General features: G+C 31.4%; 3 protein-coding genes across 6 annotated transcripts; 1 reads left to right on the forward strand and 2 right to left on the reverse strand.

Moving 5' to 3' along the window:
• Nucleotides 1-1,127: 1,127 nt before the first annotated feature.
• Nucleotides 1,128-10,499, forward strand: LOC117605368 (sodium/potassium-transporting ATPase subunit beta-2). Its single transcript, XM_034326631.2, has 6 exons — nucleotides 1,128-1,537; nucleotides 7,171-7,311; nucleotides 7,552-7,671; nucleotides 8,011-8,192; nucleotides 8,312-8,591; nucleotides 8,842-10,499. Exons 1-6 carry the CDS (start codon nucleotides 1,390-1,392, stop codon nucleotides 8,943-8,945), a joined length of 975 nt encoding a protein of 324 aa, XP_034182522.1. The 5' UTR covers nucleotides 1,128-1,389; the 3' UTR covers nucleotides 8,946-10,499.
• Nucleotides 10,500-10,646: 147 nt separating this feature from the next.
• Nucleotides 10,647-23,819, reverse strand: LOC117605369 (sodium/potassium-transporting ATPase subunit beta-2-like). Its single transcript, XM_034326632.2, has 7 exons — nucleotides 23,464-23,819; nucleotides 15,779-15,919; nucleotides 14,612-14,728; nucleotides 14,099-14,280; nucleotides 13,591-13,692; nucleotides 13,229-13,400; nucleotides 10,647-12,074 (listed from the first exon to the last, which is right to left on the reverse strand). The coding sequence occupies exons 1-7, from the start codon at nucleotides 23,606-23,608 to the stop codon at nucleotides 11,959-11,961; spliced, it is 975 nt and encodes a 324-aa protein (XP_034182523.2). The 5' UTR covers nucleotides 23,609-23,819; the 3' UTR covers nucleotides 10,647-11,958.
• An 865-nt stretch (nucleotides 23,820-24,684) lies between these two features.
• On the reverse strand, nucleotides 24,685-27,560 carry LOC117605367 (sodium/potassium-transporting ATPase subunit beta-1-like). 4 transcript variants are annotated; one of them, XM_034326630.2, is made up of 8 exons: nucleotides 27,188-27,396; nucleotides 26,616-26,804; nucleotides 26,387-26,527; nucleotides 26,024-26,190; nucleotides 25,693-25,788; nucleotides 25,403-25,568; nucleotides 25,244-25,333; nucleotides 24,685-24,807 (listed from the first exon to the last, which is right to left on the reverse strand). In XM_034326630.2, the coding sequence occupies exons 1-8, from the start codon at nucleotides 27,321-27,323 to the stop codon at nucleotides 24,800-24,802; spliced, it is 993 nt and encodes a 330-aa protein (XP_034182521.1). In that variant the 5' UTR covers nucleotides 27,324-27,396; the 3' UTR covers nucleotides 24,685-24,799. The 4 variants fall into 4 exon arrangements, with proteins under 4 accessions (XP_034182521.1, XP_034182517.2, XP_034182518.2 ...); XM_034326626.2 differs by lacking the exon at nucleotides 24,685-24,807 and adding an exon at nucleotides 27,421-27,560 and having other exon boundaries at nucleotides 25,092-25,333; nucleotides 27,188-27,324; XM_034326627.2 differs by lacking the exon at nucleotides 24,685-24,807 and having other exon boundaries at nucleotides 25,092-25,333; nucleotides 27,188-27,324; nucleotides 27,385-27,407.
• Between the last annotated feature and the right edge of the window lie 82 nt (nucleotides 27,561-27,642).

Genomic DNA, 27,642 nt, shown 5'->3' on the forward strand with positions numbered 1-27,642 from the left:
GGAAAGCTACACTTAAGCTGCAAAATGGTATTACTTATGTCAAGCAATAATCATAAGTGGACTAGCAAGGGCATAATCTGCACGGAACCACCTGTTCTCGGAGCTTAGTTGCATTAAGTCTGAAATGCGGACAATAGAGCGCGCCACTGAACTTTTGATTACTCTCGCTATAAATCCTGCGCCAATTTTGGTGTAAGAAAGAAATACATGATGCTATTTTTGATATAAACTTCATGAAATTTTAATTTTACGATGTGCTTGATATATATAAATATACTATCATGAACAAGCTTTTGAATACTAATGGAAACACATGTTTTTAAGTGTAACCTGTCATGTTAAGTTGTGTGAAACGTAATAACGTATATTTCTAACCTGCAAAAATACGTTAATTCACAGACTCGTACAAAGTATTAATAATTCACTATTACATGATTTTTACAATAAATAGAACGTATTATTATAATTTGTAGGCATTTATGAATATTAATAACGCAGTATCCTCAGCAGTTTCATAAAATCTATTTCAGTTGTCCTTTGTTTTATTTTATTACGTTTCTGGTTCTAACAAAAAAGAACTTCATACAAGCAAATTAGCTATAATCGTGGTTTAAACTATAAGAACGGAAATATTTATACATTCATACCTACAACTCCAACGCATCATACTACCAAGCATTGAACTCTTCGCGTACGTCGGTTCTAACAGCCAAAAACCTGTTCAATCTAACAGGCTCTGAATACGACAAGCACAAAGAGCTTGGTAATAGGCGTGGCATATGAGAGAACATTAATAAACATCTAACCACCATAATATATGTCAGTTTGAAAATGCAAAGCATTCAAGAATTGCTGAACATTAAGTCGTACAACAAGGATCTAAAAAAAAGTGTCTAAGGAATTAAAATGGAAAGGAAAGTTCCTATGAGATCAATCAGTTTTTCTCGTACACATCGGCACCATGAACCCAACACATTCACGTTGATGGGTAACAACCACAATGACAATTCCGTGCACGTGCACGGTCGACACGTCATGGCAATGGACGGTGATGAGATTGGGGTGGGGGTTAAAGGTGGGGCAAAGAGGGAAAGAGAAAGTGGCAAGAAAATACTAGAACGAAACGAGACGGAGAAGAAGCCTGCACGGACGAAGCGTGTTTAGTCAACCTGGTGGCGCTGAACAACCAACTGTCGGCAGCGGAGAAGCTGCCAGCCGACCTCGAGGAACTCACGGTTTCGGTGCAGCGAACCTGCACTGCCGTCGGTCGCGTTGTTTCACGTTTATCCTGGATTGTTTTCGTGCGTTTCCACTGTATATTTAAAATTCGAGCGATACGTGATAAGTGCATAAATTCCATCGAAAAAAGTCATTACACCTGGCGTCGCGATGGTCAGCAAGGATCCGAAGTTGGTCACCGCGGAGATGGCAAACCCCTATCTTAAACCACCCAGCATGTCAACGAGTCAGTCTTTAAAGACTTTTATTTACAATGGTGAAACTGGTGCCGTCTTGGGCAGAACAGCCAGTAGCTGGGGTAAGTTATGTTATTATTGCGACACGATTGATAAAAACGGAACGGTATTCACGTTGGGCGTTTTCTTTCGGTTCTGGCTGCCTTGTACGCGCTGTTTTGATATTTCCACTAAATCCAAACTCCTAAATCGATATAATTGATTTTCTACAGTAGTTTGTTTGTTTTTCTACTACATTCGTAATATTGATTGTGTATATTTCTTTCATTTATGTTATTGTTTTGATAACGCGCCCGTCGTGTACCTGCAACGTGAGCGTCTTGATCTTTGATATATTTCGATGAATTTTAATGCGCATGCGCGAGACTAAGAATTTGTGACTCAGGTTTTTTATAACTTACAAATATTTATATATGGCTGAACAAGTCTCTATTTTTGTTATTGTAATACTTTGGATTGTTTCGTATTTCCTGATACAAAGTGAAAGTTGAAGTATAGTAAGTGTATATCAATTAACGCAATATTGTGTCGAAACTGAAATAGTGTTTATCGTACACGTGCCTAATATTGAAATGCTTAAATAAGTTTAAACAAAATTTAATAATATATGTGTACTATTTATATTTCGTACTAAAAGGAGAGAGAGTAAAAATATTAATTGAGTATTACTTGTACTGTTAATTAATTAATAAATATATTTATTCTCTTTTAAGAAAAGCAACATGTTATGATAATAACAGCATAAAAAAAGAGACAATATAAGATAATAACATGATATAACGTGTAAATTTAACTGTTAACAAAGCAATTGTAGTTGAAATTGTTCGTCCACCATCTCCTACTAGAAAATTATCTCATTCACTCGAATAAGTTGTTTAGTTGCAAGAGAACACGTATATTTGTATCCTGTTTAAACATATTTGCTAACTGAAATGATTATTTTCCTTGTTCATTTACACAACAATGTCACGAATGCAATAGATATATCTTTCTCAATTGCTGATATTAATTAATATTTCAAACATTTAAAAATATAAAAAATTTTGTAAAAAATCTTCTCTTAAGCATTTATTTTAACTAATGTACGTGAATTGCGTAAAACAGAAAGTCACTTTTAAAATTAGCGCGCTTTTAGATGGGCCCCGTCAGCCATGTTTATTCTTCACAAAAATTAATCCACGAGGCAATCTGTTGACAATGACTACTTCAATAGTAAATAGAAAACCTACAAAAACTTTAGAGGTATTGACAGAATTACGGGATTACCTTTTCTTTCAGTTAATTAGCTCAGAAGCCTGTCGTTGTTTTGCAGTTTCTCGTAAATTGCATTCACTGTTCAATTCTGTCCCACGATTTATCCTTACCTCGGTATTCACCTTGATACTGTTACCCTTCTATTATGCCTCAGTTGTTTAGCCTTCGTAACGTATCTATATCGATCTATTGATGCATTACGAGGTATTGATGTTCGTTTACAAATATTTACGTATCTATTTTAATTTATCTAACGAGGGACCACGCGTACCCTTAAGCGGCAATTACATTAGGCAACTTTGGTTAGTCGACCAAGTTCAGTTCAAAGGTTTAGATGTAACGTTAGTTACTGTAATTGGTTTAATATTTTAAATTCATTTATTTTGTTAACTCTTTTCTCGCATTGCTTTTGTTTATTTCCAAGTAACTACTTTTGCATTGAATTATCAGAAATATTATATTGTACTACATGCACGCGTGTTAGCGATAGAGGGATGCAAAATTATTCGTGTCATTTATATTTCCATCTAATTAAATCAATTACTTTTTATTTTGGATAACCTTGGGAGACTTTTGGGAAAACTTAACCTAGACATTCGTTTTCCTACACTTCCTCTTAATTAACTCTCGGACGGCGGGCTATGGAGAGAGCCACAATTTTAATTTAATTTTGCATTTCATATTATTTTCATTTTCTAAATTGAAAAAATTTAGAAGATACATTTTCCATGGTCCGCCGTCCGAAGGTTAAATTACAACAAAACAAATGTAACGTAATGAATAGGTGATCAGTGATTACGTACACGAACATATCCTCCACACACCTGTTCTGAAATAAAGCAATCAAATAAGGACAATGTTGAAAAAAAAAAAAAATAAAGGAAGGGAGAGAAAAAGACGGAAGCGCGATGCGCGGCTAATTCGCGGCGCACACAACGTTTGCCCGGCTGAATGGCAATTGTTAAACTTCCTTTAGCGCAAACGTGTACAACGAGGTCAATTGGCGTTAAATGGAGGTATTACGGCATTATGTAACTTAGGGCCATTCCGAAGGGTACACCCACGCGACCATAGCTTTCGTTCAACATCGTTCTCCTGAAAATCTCTAAAATTCATTTTAAAGTCTACATGCAACAGGTTTTGTTTTCAGCTTGAAGATAGAAATGAATTTTAGTAATTTGTGTATATTAATGTATATTCAAAGAACAATGTTAGTAGTAATTTTGCTAGTTAATATTAAAAATCATAGGAGTTTAATACAATGAACTGGAATTCAGTTAGTTGCTAAAACAAATTGATTATTCTTTTACAGCAATAGCTATATTATAATTATGTACTGTCCGCTCATAAGAAGTCTTGCAGGGTGGTTCAGGGGCAAGTGGGAGTATTGCGCTTGTAGTGTAGGGAGAATTGAATTTTCTTTGTTCATTACTAAACTTTTCTCCTGACCAAAGGGTTTGTAACGATCTAAGCAGGTGGTAATCACACGGTGCGAACTCCGCACTATATGGGGAATGACTTATTGCTTTCCACCCCAGTTCACTGAACTTATGTCTAACAATGCATGGGGTCGGCCGTTGTCATGGTGGCATACAATTCCTTTCCTATTAGTCACTATTTAAGATATTTTTTTCATTAAGTTTCTTTAATTAATATCAGTAATTCTTACAAGTAGAGTGCAATTAAGGGGTCAGAAGGATCAGTTGACCTCCAGAGATACAAGAAGAATCGCGGAAAAAATTGAAAGCATGTCAAATCGCATTTTTGAACTTATTGCGAACAAAGGGGGCCCTACACATTATTAAAATATTATAATATAAACACCGGTGGCATTTTTTAAATAATTAAATTATTTTCTCATATTGGTTCTATCTATTCTGGATAATTACTTGAAAAAGTAACGAGTATGAATTATTATTAAACTATACATAAAATCATGAAATACACGTCTAGAGAGTTTTAAGATGAATCCAAGTAGATGAATAGGCTCCATCTACTATTTGTAGACTGTACTGTGCTAAATTCTTCTGCGAACCTCTTCAAGGATTTTCTTCCAATTTAACCCTAACAGCCTTATCATTATAACAATTGATCTCCCGGTGTGGTTCATCTTCAAGGTTAAAATCCTTTGGCCGGAATGTTAGCAACCATCTTTGCATTATGAATATGGGCATAGTATTATTACCAAAAATACGACATAAATCAGTAGTCTCTGTTGTAGGTTTTCGTATTTGAGATTGGCACAAGACGCAGTGACTACAGTCAGTGTACATTACTGAGCATGTTAGTCATCCTTAGCGAAAAAAGTAAGGTACAAGAAGAAGTCTATGCCAAAATTCTTTAGACGAATTACTATATGATTTTTTGACTCTAAAATCAATACAAATATTCACAAATTAAAAAAAAACTAAATACACTCGCGTAAATATTATTTAGCACTTCGAATTGGGAAAGAAACATGTTAAAAGACTGTTTACTTCTTATACTGTTTACTTATTCTAATTTTATACAGAGATTAGTATGTCTTGCTTTTTTATAACATGAACGGGTATAGTTGTCCTTTCGCGAAGTCCTCGTGATATAAGGAATATATCGTATTACGCGAAAGAACATCGGTAATATAATACAGTGGTTAACAACTGTCAAGATTCCGCTTATCGTCTTTCTTGATAATCCCACAAATGAATCGCAGTAAAAACAAACAAACATAAATAATGGATTCATTAATTTAAAGAAATTGATAAATAAAAGTAGATGTTAAATAATATAAAATTACCAAATTTTGTTCCTAACTTTACTTGGAACAAAGTTAAAGCCTGATCCAATTATCATAATCACCTTGCATAAAATAATTGATAAATGTATAAATGCATACACGTAAGGAAATGCTTTAAATTGCAGATAAAATCTGAGCAAATCACAATGATTTTTACAATCCACTGAGGTCTGGGTTAGGTCTAATGGAATTAATCGGCGCGTGGTGGCATGCCGTGTAATATAGGTTAATTGCATTAATCGTTGGCTCAATTCAAAGATATCCAAGCGTCTGGTCAAGTGGAACAATTCAATTACGTACCGATTCAATGTCTGGCAAGGTCGCTTCTCCAATTCCGCTCTTCGTCGAAGTGACCTCCCGACTATATTTCTTTGATGTGGCCACAAATGTTAACTCCTTATTTATAAAATAAGATCCTTATTTCATAATAAATTAATATTTATTTATTCACTAAATATAATCTGAGTTTATTTCTTTACAAAATCTTGTAAAATATAAGAACTGGCTGCATCTCTTTCACGAGACTTTAGTTTTAGATTTGGGTATAGTTTTCATATGATACTAAAAATGTTTAGAAGTGTTTGCAACACCATTTTTAATTATATTTCACCTTTTTCAAGTAGTACTTTTCAAAATATTCGATTATGATAAAAATCGAAAATGGTGACTGGTGGTAATGGTGGTAAATAGTATTTGGACAATTACCCAATTTGGCCAACTCACAGTGGGCATCATTCGGCACGTATTGCTGATTCGGACATTCTTTAGCCGAGCGTGTAAAACAATCACAATTAATGCTGATAATGTACTAAGTAAATATAAATCACGCTAATGAATTTGATTTATATGTAGTATTCCTTACACGAATGTGAACAACGATCACTGATGTGAAACTGTAAAACGAAACGGAAATGTATGAATTGGAAACGGAAATATAGAAAACGAGACTCGGATGTACCACGATTGAGTTCGTTCCTGTTGTTAATTGCGATCGTAAAATATCTCACATGCATCAAATCAAACCCATTAATAAGTAATAAGAAAAAAGTTATGAACTATTCCACCACTGACTGTGTAGAATTCTCCGAAGAATAAAAGTAAATAATAGGAGACTTCTCTCTCTATTCCTCTTCCAAGAGAAGTCGAATTCGCAACCGGGTGTACATATTTTCTTGCTAATATAAGCATAATACTATTAAAAGATAGAATCTTTCAGTAATTGTGTTATTCCATGTATCTTTCACCCGGGTGAGTCAACTCGTCTTCTCCAATCAACAAGTTGAAATACTTAAGCAATGGTGCCATTAACACACTGACTACGCCTGAATTGTTGTATAATTGAAAAATTAGTAAAGTAAAAAAGAAGACAGGCTCTAATACAAGGTTAAATTTAAAAATTAAAATTTTTTATATGTCCATCACCACTGCGACAATCAGAATGTTAATAGGTATACTACAATGGCCAAGTATTAAAAGTGGTGCATGCGATATCGCGTGGGTGATCAGCCATTAACGTACTCAGAAAGAAATTTTCAATGAAATTTAGCGAAAATAATTCAGTAATGTATGTATGTATATACATGAATTATGAAAAAAAATAACAAGATTTTATTGTATGACCGATGTTTAATTAGATCAGTAAGCTAATTAAATTTTCTTTTACAGGTAAAATAGGATTGTTCTATTTGATATTCTATGGAGTACTGGCTGCATTGGTTGCAATTTGCTTCTGGGGCTTCTTTCAAACATTGGATCCAAGGATACCGAGGTGGCAGTTAGAGCGTTCGATAATCGGAACAAATCCTGGTAAAATATTCTCAATAAAATGACGATAAAAATAAATAAGACTTCTACAAGACATTATCTAATATCTTATGGACCAGAAACTTATTGATAGGCCTTTTGAAGTTACCTCTTATTAATTGAAAATCAATTAAATAATTTCTGTCTTAATTAAGGGAACATTGATTTTAATTTCATGTTAAAGATTGTTTACATCCCAGCAATGAGATTTAAAATGTTCAGCATTAAATATGTCATTCACAGGATTAGGATTCAGGCCACAACCACCATTAGAAAATGTGGAAAGCACATTGATTTGGTACAGAGGAACAGACAGTGAAAACTATAAATACTGGGTTGATTCTTTGCAGGCATTTCTAAAAGGTAATATTTAAAATTGGTAATTTGGTAATCATTGTATAGTTTATCTTATATTAAAATATCTAAAGAATTTTCAGTTTAATTAAACTATCTATTTCTTATTGATGAAGGAGATTTTTGAAGAAATAAGTACCTATAATATTTAGAATTCAATATTTAGTTAAAATAACTTCACAATCATTTCTAATATGTTCTTATTCCTCTTCTCTTTACTTTTAACTTAATGCACAAACGAATGCCAATATTTGATAGAAGGAAATTTAATCTTCATAGAATTCTTGAGTGATAAGCATAAGCATTATGGAGTATAGACTATTATATTACCGATCGATAATTTTTCAGACTATATAACACCAGGCTCGGTTCCTGGTCTTGGTGCAAACATTAATAAGTGCGACTACAATCAACCCCCTCCTCCTGGTAAGGTCTGCGACGTTGACGTTAAGAACTGGAATCCTTGTACTAAAGAGAACCAATACAATTACCATAAATCCGCTCCATGTATATTTCTTAAGCTGAATAAGGTATATTTACCTTCTTAACAAGATTAAGAAGCAAAGAAGACAATATTATTTAATATGAGGAGTTCGTTGTAATACTGCCATACATTCATATTTTAAATTTAATGAATTAACGGTTTTAGATATATGCCTGGAGACCAGACTTTTACAATGATACAGAATCATTACCAGAAAATATGCCATTGGATCTCAAGGAGCATATTGCCAGTTTGAAAGCGAACAATTCTTTACAACTCAATACAGTTTGGGTATCTTGTGAAGGAGAGAGTCCAGCAGATCAAGAAAATATAGGACCAATTCATTATATCCCACGAAGAGGTTTCCCAGGTTACTTTTATCCATTTGAAAATTCTGAGGGTTATCTCAGTCCATTGGTAGCTGTTCACTTTGTTCGACCTCGTAGTAAGTATCAAGAAATAAATTTAACATGTTAATTGTTATGAGGATCATTAGTGACACGTTCGCTGCCACCTGAAAATTGTAAGGTACAGTACCGAGCATGGAGGCTTCCTAAAAAAATGATTGTATTTTTAATAGATATATACGTATGTACATTTTCACTGTGGCAAATAATGTGTTAACATTGATTTCAATTATTTTTTTTCTTTAAATAATATTTTACAAAATAAATTAATGAAATATCTGTTTACAGCTGGCATTTTAATAAACGTAGAATGCAAAGCGTGGGCGAAAAATATAAAACATAAACGTCACGAGAAATTAGGTGCAGTCCATTTCGAGTTGATGATAGATTAACGTTGTTTGCATAACTGTCCTGGCCTCTTTGTTAATATACAGAAACTGGATGAGAATCTCATGTTTTCTGACTTTTCAACACAGCTGGACGCTTTTGAAGCCGTCAGAAAAAGGTAACCGCTGCCAAAGTGGATGAAACTTTTATCGAGTACAAAGCTAAAAGGATTTTTGATATTGCTATGATCAAAAATCAAATCTATATCAATTTCTAGGCCCCAAAATATATATAGATTACATTATTATTCTACAGTTTCAAATATATTCATATAACTTTATTGGGAATAATTTTGTTCAACTTAACACAAAAAGCAAATATATTTATTGTATGAATATATTCTAACGATAAATGGTAATTGAATGATACTCATATGGTAAATGTTAACAATAAATATTAGATGTATCTCTTTTTCTCGGTGTTATAATTAAATGTAATGGACAGCTTATGTACCATGTTTTCGGTTCTATTGTTGAATCACTTAAAATTTTTATTTGTTCTATTAAATTTGTTTTAGACAATATGAATATTTTTTACTTAAAATCAGTATCAATTATTGACAAACCTTAATGTAATTAAAGATCTGATTTTAATATTTAAGAAAGTAACAACAATTTTAAACGTGCCTTACATAAATCTGATTATTAGAAGATTGAGGACAGATAACTCTCTGCTTAGAAGATAGTTATCAACATTTTTATCGTGAAAATTCATGTGTACTAATGCTTATTTAAAAAAAAAAATAGATCTCTTAAACGTGACAAAGATAAGTATGTAAACGTATCATATGTGTATACATGTATTTTTATAGATAAGATTTTAAATAACAGATGGTCATCGTCTATTTCTATTACATTTAATTTAAAACGTTTAGAAAATTATTCGAAAAGCATATTCGTTTAAAGGAATTATTTAGACGCGATCATATTATAGCAAAATTACATATTTAATCTTAGTTTCACTTTAATGAAATTCAGTACTTTCATGAAATAAAACATTATAAATCGATGTAGAAAAGTTGATGTTTTTTTTTAAATTGTTGCAATTCTTTTAATTTATTACTGCATTTATCTTTCATTATTAAAACGGGTAATAAAGTGTTATTGTTATAAAAAAAAGAATAAAAATTGAAGAGATTATTGACATACACTGATAGAATTAAATTAAAGATTATAATTTGATCAAGAAACTGACTGTCTTGAAGTTTTTTCAAAATCTCATATAATTTTTAAAAACCTTTTTGCATACTTCAATTGCAATAAAGCATTGTATGAATTCTTCTATTTTTAGAGTGTCATTTATACATATTTGTAAATATATTTAGAAAATTTGTGTGTATATTTATAAAATGATCACACAAAATTCTAATGTGTCATTGTGTATTTGAAAATATATTGTAATGATGTATGACTTATAGCTATTAGGATACATTTAAAATTGTGAAAACGTAATTATGTACGTAATACGATAAATGTAATGGAAGTCTAAAGTCAGTTTCCTGTTTTAGAAATACTTTACCTGTGTGCTAACAATAAATCATCGTTTTACAGAAGATGAAACACTCATTGTATTATTTCTAAAGTACCTTGAGTGTATACAACCTGTTTAGAAAATTGTGCATCATTATAATTGTATCTTACATCTAATAAATTATACTTAGTGTTATTCATATTGGCCCTATAATTAAAATGATGAACTTTATAGTTATTGAAATGGAATTAAAGTAAATGACTTTCCTTTGGGTTATATTTGGGTAATATAATTCGCCATCTTTTACAATTCTTTATCCTATTTATACATAGTCATTATCTACAAAATTTATTCACATTTAAAAACTGTTTTTATTTATACAACAGGATACATCGTTATTATTATCAGCACAAAATGCTGTTAAACAATCTCTTATGGGAACACTATAAACGACATAAGTACATACATTTAATAAGTACCTATATCTAAGTATAACTCTTAAAATAATTGGCGATGTTTAATGCTGCAACTTCAAACAACTTTAACTTAAATGAATTTTGACTTCATTATATCAGAGCAATTATTTTTTTAAGACATGAAAGAGAAATAATATTTTCTTAAAATATAATAATATGCATCTGAAGTTGTTTGAATTTAATGAAAACATTATTGAGAGAGATTCATACAATATGAATGCTTTTACTTTTGTTCTTATATTTGTTATTTGAAAAATCTGCTAAGTGTTTACATAATTAACAATTAAATTTACAATAGAACAAATTTACAAAAGAACAATTTCAGTTTATTCTTTGCTCATCATAGTTAAAACACTTAAAAATTATTTCGTTGCAGTGTATGCTATATCTAGGTTGATGAACCAATATAAATAAAGATAACGAGGTAATATTATGTATATTTCTTTACATCTATTTATCACTGTAAATCACAAGATAATGAACAAAACTGATACTACTCCTTTTCTTTTCATCTCCTGATTTTTACTATAATAATATGCATTGTACAAAATTTAGATTACAAAAAAGATTAAAAGTTTGCTTTAAAATTGCATCAAAAAGTTAATCTGTATAAGATAAGTACCAGTAGCTGAATTTTGTTATTTGAAATGTGAAATGAATTACTTCCTTGTAATGATGTAATGCTTTATCTATTCTAGCTTTAAAAAATCATGATAAGTGAAACGATCGATAATGATTTTATTTTTATAGCAGTATCCGCCAATAACTTGATAAGCGTGAACGAAAAACAGATGTATGGATTCAAATGGACCTCGAATAGTAGTGATTTTTTTAATGCTATACATATGTATACTCACGTCACATATTGTTGCCTAAATACTAGCGATTACTAGTATCTGAATTTCACCTGAGCAGGAATTAACTATTCCTTGGCCATCAACTGTTTTCAAAAATTCAACCCGTCGGCTTTTGCTTTTGTCGGCTAGTTCCTCTTTACGCCGAGTGAGCGTCTTTCTATAAGATCTTTTTGTCAAGAGACAAAACATCTTTTGTTGGCGACACACGACAATTGTCATTCGTCAATCATTAGTTCAAAGTGAACCACACCACCGCTTCTCTTGCCTTTTGATGGAGTGTATTTTATGTTTTTCGCCCAAGCTCGACACTGCACGTTGATTATCCGATTCCCTGGGAAAGCAAACGGAAAAAATTGTCCATTGTATTATATGCAGGTTAGGTACAATAGTTATTATTAATTTATAAGATTATACATCTTACTTTGTAATTGGTAAGCAAAAGTTAGTAGATTTTGAAATCGGAGAGTGAAAATAAATAAGGCTGTAAATGCTAAAACTGCATTTCTGAAGAAAACAATCTTTTGTTTATCAAAATGTTGCTTTTGTTTTTGTTTTATATTTAGTATAAAACTATACAAATAATTATAATTAACACTTTTCACCCATATTTACTGATATTAATTTTCATGTAAACATTCGTTTTATGATTTTTTTGTTAAATAGCACTTGCAGCCTTTTTTATTTCTATTTTTCAATTTTTCTAATATTATTTTTTTAGTCTATACAGATAAGTACAGTATCAAACAAAGTAAGCTTCCTTAGGAAAAATGGCATTATAGAGGAAACAGGAATTCTTAATATTTTGAGTTTAGCAATATTAATATTAAAAGTGATTTAGAAAAAAAGATAATATAATTTGTAATTGTTAAAGACTATAAAATTTAGTATATAATTACGAAATATGAATAATAAAATAAATATTGATTCAAATTTTTCCGCGTGAACGGTTATGCGCAAATGGTGGGGAGTCACAAGCCTATACATATGCGCGTGGGTCTCTGCGATCGTCATTCTCCTCGGGACGTTTGCAAGGAGCAGTGGGATGTCGGAGTATACAATGGGGTCCTGTAGACGCTACAGTTGATCACGTAACTTAAAGCTGAGGAAGCCTACTTTGCTCGATACTGTATACTGTATGTACATGCATTCAGGTATCCCATTTATAATAACATCTTATAATACAGTATGATTTGCGAATTGGGTAAATTCCCGTATAGCATAGCACAGATGAGAATTTTTAAGCACAAAAGTTATTTCTAATTACTAAATACATTGGTATCTTTCATTAGATATTTCTAATTAAAAAGGGCAAATAGTGTAATATTTTGTTAATTTTTAATGCACTTTGTGCGTCCTATACTATCAGTATAACACACCTGAAGACCATTATGAGTCTTCTATTTCAGAATTTAGATTCTAACGATTATTGAGTTAAATATTCTTTGTAAAATAATGTTAATGTTCATAAAATTGAAATTGACTTACTTGCTGGTCGAAGAAAATGTACGGCAACAACGGGACTTAAGTAACCAGGGATATTTTGATAGGGATAATAATACCCTGGAAATCCTTGACTTTCAGGATAATAGTTTAGTTCACCGATACTTTCGTTATCATGAGGATCTTCACCAGCGCAGGATACCCATACAGTATTCAGCTGTAACAAAAATTAATTAACTAAATTAAGAAACTCATGTGAATCCGTCAATTCAAATGTATTTAAATTCATTAAAAAAGAAAATATTTCACGAAATAGTATTTGAGTCCATATCATCAATTTCATCAGTACTTTAATGTTATGTATAAAAGCATTTGTTATAAAACATAAATAGAAATAAATAACTAACCCAAGTATTGTTAACGGATTTGATGTGTTTAACTAACGACTGTGGCATCTCATGTGGTAAATTTTCGGTATCATTATAATATTCAGGTAACCAACCGTATATCTGTAAATAAAATATACATAAATCAATTTACGCTATAATTTCCTCCACGCATTAACCGAGGATACATGACGCACATGATGCGTCATAGAGCGCACTGCATAGACATTATGACGCACCCTGTGCGTCGTCAGTTACATTGCATAGTTAGTACTCATAGTGTAATTTCTATTTATCTTTATTAAATTATGATTATGATTCTAGTATTATTATATTTAATAACAGAATTAGTTAAATAATAACATTAGATTGTATCAAACTAAAATTAATTTTAAATTGAGGCATTTAGAAGTGAAGGGATATAAATGATATTTTTTCAGTTATTTTATTCTAACACTAATAAGTGTAATTATGAAGTATTTTTATGAATATCATTTTTATTATTTATTTGTGTATTAAGTATATGTACCCTATTTAATTTGATGAAAATGCAAGGAGCTGAATTATTAAAACCGTATTGTTGAGCAGGCGAACAAGGCCCCCAGTTGTTCACTTCGACCGCGCAAACGTGTCCAGGCTTAACTGGTGTGTCATAATTGCAAATCTGTTGATTTCTACCGCCATTCGGTAATAGCGACGAATTTTGGTATTCTGCATAAAATAGAGGATATCCATGTAGAAAAGAATAATTATTGCACACCCACTTCTATATTTTTCTAAATTCTTACAATTATTGTAATTGCAATTCCAGAATTATTTTATTTCCAGTAGTTACCCTTAATTCTAAGGATAAATAAGAGTATGGGATATACGTACATAATATTATTTTTACTTATTGAAATTGTTTCAGAACCTACTATCATTAATTATCATAATTGCATTTTAAAATAGTTATTTTTGTTATTATTGGAATTGCAATCATTTTAAATTCTAAATTTACTGTACAGAATTATATATAAATACATTATCATGTATTATCTACCTGTTAGAAATGTATCTATTAGACGAGTCCACTTTTGCACCGAATTAGGATCCGACGAACTATACCAAATTAATGATCTTTCGTCAGTGTTGTTGGAGATTGGTCGAAATCCTAGACCTGTTAGATATTTCGTTATTAGACAAACATATTTCTCTAGCATTTCTAGGTAAATTAGGTTATTTATGTTGTTTTTTACTTTATTATTTTATCAGAATCTTTACTACATTATATTCTATTTCGTAATGTTTAATATTAAACATTTTTTAAAATAGAAATACAAATTCGAAAGGAAATTTCACATTGTTTACGCAAAGTTAGTCTTACACGTGACAATTCATTTCTAATGCTTTCTTTTTATAAATTAATAAATGGGAAACATATGTGTTATACAGGGTGATCCTCACGCTAGGGGACACAAAGGAACACTGGCGACAATGGATCCCTTGACCACACCATAAAGAGGTCCGTATTATCACGTGTCAGCGGGGACCTACCCGGGCCGAGACGACTCTGTGTGTCTTCATGGTGCGGTCAAGGGATTCATTGTCGCCAGTTCTTTTGTGTCCCCTAGCGTGAGGATCACCCTGTATAGATTTCTGTGTACTTTTGTTTAGGTTGATTCTTTAAAATATTTTGAAGGATGTGTCGATGAAAATGAACAGTGAACGAATCGATGAAATATAACATTCATGTTTTTCCGTAAGCAATACGTCAGATGCTATTTTCATACACTGTTCATATTCAAGTATTTTTAACTCTTGAATTTTTTCACTCTTAAATTTTTTTAGTGCGATCTACAGAGCACTTTGAGAAGCAACCACTTTATGTTATGTGTGGTGAGAACGATTAAAAATTTCAAAACGATTTGTCCTGTTACCAAATATGTTTCATCTGTTTGCAAATTTTAAGCTTATCTGTGATAAAAAATGAAAGTAAAAAGAAAACAATTTAGCTGAATTTGATCGTAAGAGGGTTTTTTTATAATATAAAATCGCCAAGGGAGACAAATTAGCAATAGAAGGCCATAATATCACCCTTTCTCTTTAATACAATTAAAATATTTTTTCAACTAGAGCTATAGAACATTAAATATTTCCTATGTTAATTTTATTTCTATTTAACAATTTTTTTTTGTTTAAGTATAACAAATATAATCTATGGGTATACCTGGATTAGTTCCTATTAGACTTTCCTCCAAGATCCACCTTGGTTTTTCATAATCTATAGTAGCCATTAATCCTTTCATACAAATGGCGCAGAGCAAGGCCAATCCACTGAAGAAACACGTGTAAAAAATTCCAGTGATGGCTGAAAATAAAATAAAAAAAAGGATAAATTAACAAATGAATTTCAATGAATACATATTTATACTGTTAGAATATTTATTTAACACGTTGACCACCGTAGTACCAATAGATGTTTATTTGAGACATATTACTGAGACTAATTATTAAGAATTCTGGACAAATTATAAAGATTCTTGGAATTATTAAAAACAAAAATTGTTAAGAATGGGAGTATTTAATCTAAAAATTAAAAATCTCAAGCTTCATATTTATCTTTTGCACATTTGCGATCAAATCAGGATTTCCTACGGAAAATAGTGATTCTCAAAATAGGATATTAATATTAAAAGTAGGTTAGAAAAAAGAATAATATAATTTTTAATTACAAATTATAAAATTTAGTGTATAGCAATTAAATATTAATTCAAATTTTCCCGCGTCAACGTCTATACACAAGTGGTGGGGGACCACAGACTATATGTATGGGATCTCTTCCGATGCATTGTCACTTTTCTCGGGACCGTCGGAACCTGAAAACCTACCGGGGTTTATTATTTACCAGAGTTAACAAGTGTTATTATTATTATTTTTTTGAAGCTCGTTGATCGTAAATGTACATTGGTAGTAATACCATTCAAAATAATATATTTCTATTAATTCTAGTAAATGAAAATAGATTTTCAAAATAATTAGTTAAAATGATTTTTGTAGAAAAATTAAAAACCTTTGGAAAATTTATATGATGTTCGTACTTTATATCTTGGCATGTTAAGAATTAAATTTGAAAAGTAAGTATATGTACAGAATGTATTTGAGTTGCTCTTTATCGATATGCTAAAACTGTTTAAAATAATTTTAGCATATCGTTCTACGTCAAACGTTTTTAATTCGCGTAGGCAAATCGTAAAAGCGAATGGCCTCGAAAGTTTTCACCGTTTCGACGATTGAACGGAAAATATTTAAAGTATGGGCACCGTGCCAAAGTCCGATCTAAATATAGTAGCCTTTTCAAGAGTAGCGTACGCTATGATGGCCACTCGCTACTATGTTTTCACTGCGATTCACTTTTGTTAGACGTACAGATTTCCAATATAGACTGAAGATTTTGAAAATTCTATAAAAAAATAAAACTTTAGGGTGAGGATGAGTAAAGAAGTGTCAGGACTGTTGTAATGTAACTTAAGAAATGTAACAATAAGTTAATAACATGTTGAATGTAGTGTGGGTTACTGGTAACCAACACCTTAAATTAGATACAGTTAAACAATTAAAAGGAAACAATATAGTCAGTATAGTTGATACTGCCTTGCTTTGTCATTTATATTTTGCGACATACTTTATTCGCCCAATATTGGGCTTAAAAAGTCCATAACACGATTCATCTTTCAACCATAGTAATGTCTTATGTACGATGATAACTATGACATTTGATGCAAATGAGAAGGGTTGTCAGCCTTGAGAGTGACATTTGTGACTTTTATTTCCATCAGATTTTCCTTAAGCAGAAAGAGAGTAGGAGGATAAAACTGAGAGAATACAAAGATGGGGGGAATGAGGAGTGATATTTATTAGAGCGGAAGTAACTTCTGTCGCACTTTATTGATATTAATGCTTCTAATATCTTCTAATGCTGTAACACAGTAAATGTGATACAACTATGATTTCTCTTAAAAGATATTATCTTATAAACCATCGTAGTTCCAATAATTGCATGAATCTATAAATATTATAAGTGACAAAATACTAAATAAGTTTCCGTAATATTTTTTTTTCCAATACATCTATCAATATAAAATAAACAATATCGTCGTTCTGATCAAAGTATTTGCTTTTCATGTTTTGAAATTTTAGGATTTTTGAATTTTAGGATCTTAGCATCGTAGGATCTTAGAATGAAAACCACTGGCTTATGGGGTAAACTCTGTCAGTTCTTGATACTTCTTCATTCTATTTTAATACGAAGTTTCCAAACTGAATTTAGTTAAAAAAAAATTAATAAACCGTGTTAATAATTTATTATATGTTGTAATAAACAAATTAATTGAAATCACTCTAATAGGATACATAATACTTCTATCCTATTTATATATGTTAGTTTTAGTCAGTTACTTGTTTATGTAGATTATGTGTCACTTTAGAAGATAAATAGAATTTAAAAAAAGCTAGTAAGTGATAGGGAAATGACACTTTAACAGTACTTAATCTTTGAATTACCATACAGAAAGTCGTTAGTGCTATTTTTACTTATGAGAAGTATACGTCACTAAATTGTTATGTTTTTGGTATCTGGTAATGAGTCTATGTTTCTTATTGCACGGTTTAAGGAAAATTAAAGATAAATATCAGAAACAACGTTTCTTTGTGTCTTAAAATTAGACGTACATCATCTAACTATTGACTATTGACAAATGGAGTCTTTACTTTTATATCGCAGTTCACCAGAGTCCATAACTGTGAAAAGACCAGTTTTCGTTCTTGCGTGCGCATCTTCGCCCTGATTGGCGGTACTCCCACACGAAGTGGAAAGCGATTAGCGGAGAGCTCGCTGCGTTCCCCCACCATCTTCCAACCTGCGTGTCGCAGTTATGGACTCTGGTGAACTGCGGTATAGATATCAGTACGCTTTCTGTGCATAGTCAGCAGTGCAGTTCTGTGTATTACATTACCGTTAGTTCTTCAGTGTCATAATTTAATATGTTTATTTATTGTATATTATTGTACTGTCGATCATAAGAAGTCTCACGGGGCAGCATAGGGACAAGAGGGGTACTACGCACACATCGACCCCCTAGTTTTACAAGAGCCTAATTAGTAGGTGTAACTGCTTCGATCAATCATACGTTACAATCGACGTCACGAATGCAAAAAATTTAGCAATTCTTCTAATTCCTTTCTCATCAATAAAAACCATTTGTAGTTTAAATAACAATTTATTTTCTTACAAATATTAAGTTTGGAACGATTGTAATGGAACAATTAAAAATTTTAAACAAATTGCAAGCAAAAAAAATTAAAATACTGAAATCATTTTTTAAATTCCAATTCAAGTGTCAATTTAATTCTGTTAAAAACTATAAAAAATACATGTTAAACACGAAGTGGGAAAGATGAAAATGGATAGAATTATGTTTCAAACGAGTGCAGTTCATTTTATAAACACGTAAGCAAAGTCACACGAGGTTTCAGTGTCACTTCTCGTCTCTACTTGATATATGGTACATTGAATTTATGAAACAAATGAAAAAAAAAACGAAATAGGAAATTACTTTAATAGCTGAAATTACCGTGAAACCTCCAGTTAATTTGCATGCACACTTCGTTAGCAACCTAACGTAAAAATTCTCATCCTCCATTTGAGGAACGATACAACCAGGAAATACACGTTTAAAAGACCGGTTTCCTCGTACAACTGCTTTTTACATTATCTACGAACTCCAACATAAGTTTAACATTATTTTGTCTTTTTATTAATCATTTTCGATCTTCAGAACCTGTTTTTTATGTAGTAAGACGAGTGTTTTTAACAATTAGAAAAAAAGGAACAAATGAATTTTTCTAGTATCCTGCTGAACTTGTTTTCCATTAAAAGAAATATTTAAAAAATGAATTCAGTTGTTATATTGAAGATATTAAATATTGTAATGCTATAATTTTAATTATTGAAATTAGGATCATTTCCTTTTTCAATTTAAACTTTCCATGTGACACACTTGTGATCAAATCAGGATTTGACAATGTTTATTATTATTTGACGATAACGTGGGGTCTCCTCTCCTATATTGTCATTCTCCTCGGGAACGCCTAAGGGGAAGGGTGGTAACCCGGAACACCACTTTCTTTCTCGGAAAATTCGAATTTGATTGCGATTGTATATTACGAAACTAATACAATATTAATGTTACCTGGAATCTTCGGTAATTTTCTTTTTTTAATTATTTTCAGTTATTAGAGTTAATTAATTCCAAACAAAGTTTGTGACAAAAACATAAGTATATGAAGTCTTATAATAAATTTCCTATAAACAATTTCCAAGTGACACATATAATATACTTGACAAATTTTAAATAATATAATACACAAGTTACGAGAACTTTTAGGTGTATTACTGATAAGAGATCATTACCCAATTTAAAGATATAAAATCATGTTACTCATAAAGAGAATTCATTTCTGATAAAATATGACGTGCAACAGATATAGGAAAATTTACTGAGGTCTTTACCGGCTAACGTTAAATTCACTGCTGCCAGACATAGTTCCTAAATTATTACATCTTGAAATTGAAATAATTCGTCGAAAGTTTATTATTAAAACGCTAAAATTATTTTTATAATAATTCAAGCTATGAATTCTAGAACAGTACAAATGGATCAACTAATGATTAAAAAGAAAGCTCTTTTGCTATTTTAAATGTTATCAGATTAAAATTGGACTTGTGCTGTTTTAGAATTGATGGTCTCAGTTATTTTAATTAATTTTTATCTTTAATGGAATGAACCGTTGAACTTAGGTCATAATAAAATTTATAGATATAAATATAATTTAGAATATTAAATAAAACAAAAATTTATGAGAATGAAATGTAATATTCCAAGATTAACCTTCGGACGGCGGACCATGGAGAAAGTTCCAATTTTAATTTAATTTAATTCTATGTTTCATATTATTTTCATTTTTTAAATTGTATATATTAAAAATGTATGGAACTCTTTCGTTTAAAAACTATACATTCAACTTTAGATTAATGTCCTTGTATATATTGTGTAAGTTTGGGTCTCGATTGATCCAGATTTCGCTGTTCAAGGGTTAAGAAATGATTGATGATAACAAAACATAAATTTTTACTTTTTATCTTGTTATTCCTTTTATTTTCGTACTGGACATTCTGCTCAAGTTATATTTAAACTTTCTATGTAAGAAAAGTATCATGAAACATTTCGTAATATCATTTAATTGTTACATAATTATCATACATAGTATAATTATTACGTTAGATTATCTATGGACCACGTGGCATTGTAATACATTTTCGACAGGTGTTTCACAATTATTCTCTTGCGTAATCCTACCACATAAGGTAGAAGAGGTGTAGTAATATGGAATATCAATTTTGTTTTTTGACCTATAAAGTATTCTGTATCTCATCCGGTATCGAAAATGCCGGATCTGTATCGAAATTTCATAATTACATAATCTGAAGAAGGTACTTTAATCCAATTATAACGCAGTGACGCTTTTTATAAATTTTCGAAAAATTGTTCCTGCTCTTAAGATTATATCGAGATAATGAACAGTAGTATCCAATTGGAATTATCCTGGTCTAATATCTTTTTCAGATAAACCTTGATTACAGTCACTAAGTGATAATTGTAAGAAAAATAAAAGATTCTTATCTCCACCTCGTTACGCAAGAAATATTTCAAAGAACGATAAAGCGAACCAATTTGTATGCAACTGGTGTACTGCGTCAAAAACCAATCTATATTATACAGGGTGGGTCAAATAAGGTGTTACAAAGTATTATCTCGAAAACCGTAACAACTATTGACCTGATTCTCTTTTTAAATTAAATTCTATGAAGTACCTGATTATGTGGAGTATACAAAATTTTTCTAAAATGACTACCTTGTATATTTGAGAAAATGGATCATCATCCATGAAAACTAGGCTTATCATGAGGTTTATCAGATTAGTAAAATTTCCCAAACTGCATAAGGTAAATATTTTCATTCATGACCAATTTTTTTATTGTTTTATTCAAGAGCCACAAATAAAGCTATCTATTAAACAACGTCACAGTCCCTTTGGTGGCAATATAACGAGAGTCTACTGTAATTCAATTACTTAAAATCTGAGGCGCCGGTCACCGGTGATCGCGCGATCAGAGTTCTAGGTTCCTAGAGATATTATAAATACTTTATTATCTATAATATCCATCTCATTTGACCATAGCTAATTATTTAGTATCTCCCAAATTCTAATGTGTTAATCTTTATTACCTGTTTAAAACATTAACCCTTATCCAAATACTTTATTTATGTGACAATATTTTGATACAAAATATAATTTGTTTCTTGAATAAATTTTGAAAAGGTACTCAGAATATTTTGGAAACATTATTTACTGGATTATATTCAGGGCCAAATGGGTTATATAAACCATAGTGTTTAATATTGTATAATTTAAAAAAAATATTAGTTCTGTATAAATCTGTATAAAGTTAAATGTACTTTATTTATAAAAGCGTACAGTAGTATAAAAATACTTCTGTACATTGCCATTTTTCTTTTATGACACCTCCGGGGAAAGGCGAGAACCCGTGATATCGCCACTTTTCCTAGGAATGTATGATTTGGTCGCCAGTGTACTATATCTACTCTATATACTATTCGTTATTCGTAAATACACCGACTCTGACGCTAACGTATAACATGATTAATCTAATTCCTAATTTCTTATCGTCAATCAAATAAAGCGCTCGTCGATTTCAATGCCACTGATAACATTTATAACCGCTAGCAGAGAAACGGATTGCGTCTTTCAGTTGTCTTTCAATTATTCTATACAAGAGTAATTCTAGTGGATCCTATCGTTTCTTCTCAAGCGTTGCTTATCGTCGCGGATACTTATTTCCGGTGCTCTTTTCATTCTCTCGTTGCCAAAGCATAGATCTTTCAGGGTCATCTTGCGATTTACGTTAGCCATAACACAAACATGTATTTGTATTCTTTACTTATTTATATTAATGTTAATTTTATGAACAAATTGCTTGATTAACGCTAATAGTATCGGTATTGAATATGTATTTAATTTTATAATAAGAAACGAAACATCTTAATTATTTCTTAATTTATTTTGACAGATTTAAAAAATAATGAGCTCAATATTTTGTTAATCATTACAGTAATCAGGGTGGCTATCAGTGACTCACGATATTTAATTTAGTAAAAAGAAAATATAGTGTAATCGAAATTTTCTATAATTAATCATTAGAATTCAATTGTTCTTAGATTGATTTCAAATTTCGCGCGCATATTCACGTCAGAGCAACCCGCCCACGCGTTTAAAAATAATAGACTCTTGAAATTTTATAGGTAATCACAGTAACCAAGTGCTGCACGGGGCACCGGTGAACCATGGTATTCACCGAAGACACATTTTTAATTTAACAAAAAGAAAATATAGTAAATATAATATAGTCGGAATGTTTTAGAAGGAAGTAAATTGTAATCAGAACGATCAGCCCACGTGTTTAGTAACATTAATAACTTTGTTGCTTACACTTTTCAAATAAGAAAAGAAAAGAATAATCAAATTACAAAAAAGTAAAGTACTTGCAAATCTCATTATCACATTTCTTTATATTTCAAACATTTAACCTCCGTTTACTCCTACCACACTGTCTTCAAAGATTCCTTCATAAAAGATTACTTCATAAAATGAATGAACATTGTCAAAGGAAATTTCTCTAAAGTGGCACTGAGAGATTAATCACTCACGAAGTAAAGAAATAAATAAATACCGCAATGTCGTTCCAATTAATGAATGATAAATTATAGAAATTACCCCATCTTTTTCCTGTGTGACCGCAATAGGTGCCCTCGGCCGGGTCGTGGATAAAATCACGAACGGTCCTCCATCGTGTCTTGTATTCTGGTATACGATTAAATTCGTACGTATTGTTCTGGTTTTGCTTGCCAGGTACACTCATCGCGAAAAACACTGTTAAACGATTTCCACGGGACGCGGTTTATACGTTAATCGAGCTTTCTCGACGCTCCTTAACACGCGTGTCAAGCCAGTTTTGCTCTCTCTTCGAAACCCGGCTCCCGTTCTTGCTCGGCGAACTCGCACTCCGCTCGAGCTGAAACGGCTTACTGCTTGATCGTTGAGCAAAAGCAAAGAGAGATAGCCGCGATCCTAGCTGATGCGTCTACCATACGAGTAGTGGGAACATGCTAACGAAGAGGTCGCGGCTTGACCAGCCGCTTTTTGAATCTGATTAGGATGAAATCGTAGCGGATGATGAATGTAAACAGGAAGTGTTTCTTGTGTTGTTTGGTCATTTAAATTGTACCACACTGACTTCTTCGATTAATGAATATAAGTAATATATAGTGGTGATCAATTATTTACAACTGCTTCGTATATAGAAAACAAACACAGATGGCATTTTTATATTTTTAACCCAAAATTTTGTGATTTTAATATTAGTTTCCTTTGTAGCTAAAAATTATAATTTCATTATTTCTTTCGCACTTTGTTTACTGGATTAACGTATAATAAATAGTAATAGATCATAAAGTGATACCAACGTCAATCCGTACATTTTATGCGTTATTAGCGTCAGTTATATAAACTCGAAAATATCGAAGGCTATACCTTTTCGCATGTTTTTTATCATGTACACATAAACGGCATATGTGTAATTTTCCCGCATCATTACTTGGTACAGAATCTCCGTATTGTTCTAAAAATGCATTAATTTGATTTGTTAGAAAATTTGTTGCGCAGGATCCGTTTTATCTTATGGAAACTTTGACCCTTGCGCTATTATTATCCTATTATTTTATCCTTTTATTTATTATTTTACCCCTATTTTCGGGCCTCGCGTGGACCACCCCCCCAAGTCATTTATTATTTTATCCCTCTTCATATAAGGAATGCAGAAATGTAAGGAAAGTTTTTCCTGAGGAAGTCTATCATGCTCGGTACTGTACATGACGACAAACAAAATTAAACAGCTTGAAGTTATAAGTAACTTGCTTTAGTAAGTAAGAAAAGTATTACATTATTAACATCATTTTTCTTTGGTTATTGAAATGGATTATACCGCTGCTTGCTTCTTAAACAAGATTTCTTTCTTTAAACCAGATTTTATTCCGTTTTATGGGTGTGTCAATTAATTTGCTACATAACAAAAACTTTGTTAGTAAAAATTATAAAAGTGGTGTGCACAATTCCGTCAGTCTTTTCGAATTCTATAAACAAGAACTGACATCGGGAGTTTGGGAAAGTTCTGAACCAGTGGGATAGTAGAAATTTGAATCGTAATTAATCAACAGTCGCTACAAACTCCCATTATTGAGAATCAAAAATTTCTTTACTTTATTAGCATTTTAATAATACGTGTTTAATTTAATTTAATTTAAAATTTAATTTTTTTCATTTTTATTTATTCCCGAAATTTTTGAAAATATTCCAGTGTTATTAAAAATACAAAAGTTTTATTCTTTACTTTTTACTCCGCCCCTTAGTTACGTAGAACGTTCTATACATGGACATGGCGAAATTGTGCACATCCACCTTATGTCAGAAACTGAATAATTGCAAAAATTCATCTTACCTATTATTATTTGAAAATCTAACGAACAACCAGACTGGCGTCTAATATTGGAAGCCCACAAATTACAGTCGATCGTTACCAACCGATTTGCTGTAATAATTATCATGAATAACATTTATTTTTATGTAAACTATGTTGGGAATAGAATTTAACAATTACGTGTTAAGTTCTTGAATTGTAGCGCCACGACCGGAGATAAATAATCAGGCTGTCCGGTAAATGGAAAGAATTCGACTGGAAATCCAGGTTTTGGATTATATTCTATTTCTCCCATGTGCTCTTTATCGACATTATTTAGTCCATCGCACGATAACCATATGTGTAACTGGAAATATTAGGTAATATTCAGATTAAGGGAAGGTCCAAGGGGGCCCCGGACCCCTTTTACCAGAGGCCTACTTCTGAGTCTTCCATCTAGTACATCTCATTAGCAATTATTAAGAATTAACCTTATCAGATTCTTGCACCATTTTTTTCAAACCATCCGGCATAGTCTCAGGTAAATTCGAAGATCTATTATAACACTCAGGTATCCAATCGAACCTCTACAACATAAATTGATCAGCTCGATGTTAAATTGTTGACCCTCAAAAGGGTCGCTGATCCTTTTTATTAAAAACTTAACTTTGTTTTACTAAATTTTCGAGAATTTCAGAAGACGTTATGGGAAGTAAGTAAAAATAGAAAAAATTATATTTAATTAATAAGATAAGGACTACTGTATTTCCATAAATCTCGGTAGTATACTAATGGTAAATTAAAAATACAGTTTGGTATTACCTTATTGAATTTAATTAAGACACACGGTTGCATAGGTTCTGTATATCCATATGGGGATTTACTGCATGATCCTAATTTTTTTATATCAAAAAAACAAGGTTTCTCGAAATAATTCGCTTTACCCTCTTGACAATTCAAGTTATAATTTGACATATTTTTACTGTACTCTAAAATAAATAGTATACATATAAATAGTGATCTCCATTTGATATACAAAAATCTAATAATTATAATTATTATCTTATTAATAATTCAATTCATGTTTGCATCGTTTGATTGGTAAATGGCAAAATATTTTAATTGAAAATGTTCTATCAGGTACTTTCAAAGATTGCCTTGAAAACGATGAAAATTTTTGCATACTTGTAAGGGATACCTGTTGAATACCTTGAAAAAAGTCATCCAACGCTTGAACATACCGCTTCGGTCGGCTGTTAACATTCGCACTGTCTACCAAAATTAGAGGTGATGTACTCGACACGCTGTTTGGTTTGAAAACTATTCCTTTAGAGCAATTTTATTTAATAAATGATTTAATATTAAAATCTAACAAACAAACAAACTTTTATTTTCCATTTATTTCCTTACACACCTGGATTCTCGAATTGCCAAAGAGGACGGAAAATAGCGAATCTCTTTTCTATGGACCTTGAAGAGACGCTGGGGTTTTTAAATAACGGTTGTTTCAATTTGGTAATATAATCAATACTGATCTTCATTTGTATCGCGAAGATTGATCCCAGAACAGTAAAGAAAGCCAAGTAAAATATTCCCAATTGACCTGAATTTGAAACACGTGTTTCGCGTTAACATAGTTTCGGGGAATAAATTTCAAGGTAGCAAAACGAAATCGGATTAGGTTAAGTTGATATAACGCATCTGTGGACAAAGCTTAAATTTCATATTTATTTCATGAATTTTTAACTTCTCCCTAATTTTCTTCAATGTTTGTAACATTTATTTAGCATAACATAATTAATATATTTAGCCCGGCTCGATGTTTCAAAGTCTACTGTTCATGGATGCTTGAGACTGCAAAAGGGGGTAGATCTACGTGGTCAGAATTTGCAGTTCATCTCACAGAGCGTAGATCTATGGCCTTTTTAATTCCAATGTGTAAAAGTAATATTAAATATTGTTTGATAAATTAAATATTAAAATTACCCCATTCTTTGGCTGTTCTATCAAATAAGGTTTTTTGTTCTTTGTTCCAAACAAATCGTAGAAAATTTTTCAGCGCTCCTAAATCGGGTTGAGGTACTCTACTTCTGTAATATTCTTCGTCGTGTAATATAACCATCCTGAAAATTGATGTGTATGTTTAAATAAAAATAAGTAAGGGAAGAGGTTAATGAAATTACTATGCTTTCTGAAGTTAGTCATATCCTATTTGTTACCATGGCAATTTCGTGTTTCGTTGCCTCGTCGCGATCACCCACGCGGATTCTTTTCCTTCGTTGAGGTCGTAAATTTCAAACGTAGGGGAGACCAGGTATGGTTGTTACATTTTTTTATTTCTATTTTTTTATAGATTATAGTTGCACGGAAGTTCATTCAGACATAGTTTAATATAAACTAAGTACGTCCAAGTTTATAAAAAAATTAGTTCTATGAATATT

The sequence above is a fragment of the Osmia lignaria genome, chromosome 3 (assembly GCF_051020975.1).
Source record: "Osmia lignaria lignaria isolate PbOS001 chromosome 3, iyOsmLign1, whole genome shotgun sequence".
Lineage (NCBI taxonomy): Eukaryota > Metazoa > Arthropoda > Insecta > Hymenoptera > Megachilidae > Osmia > Osmia lignaria.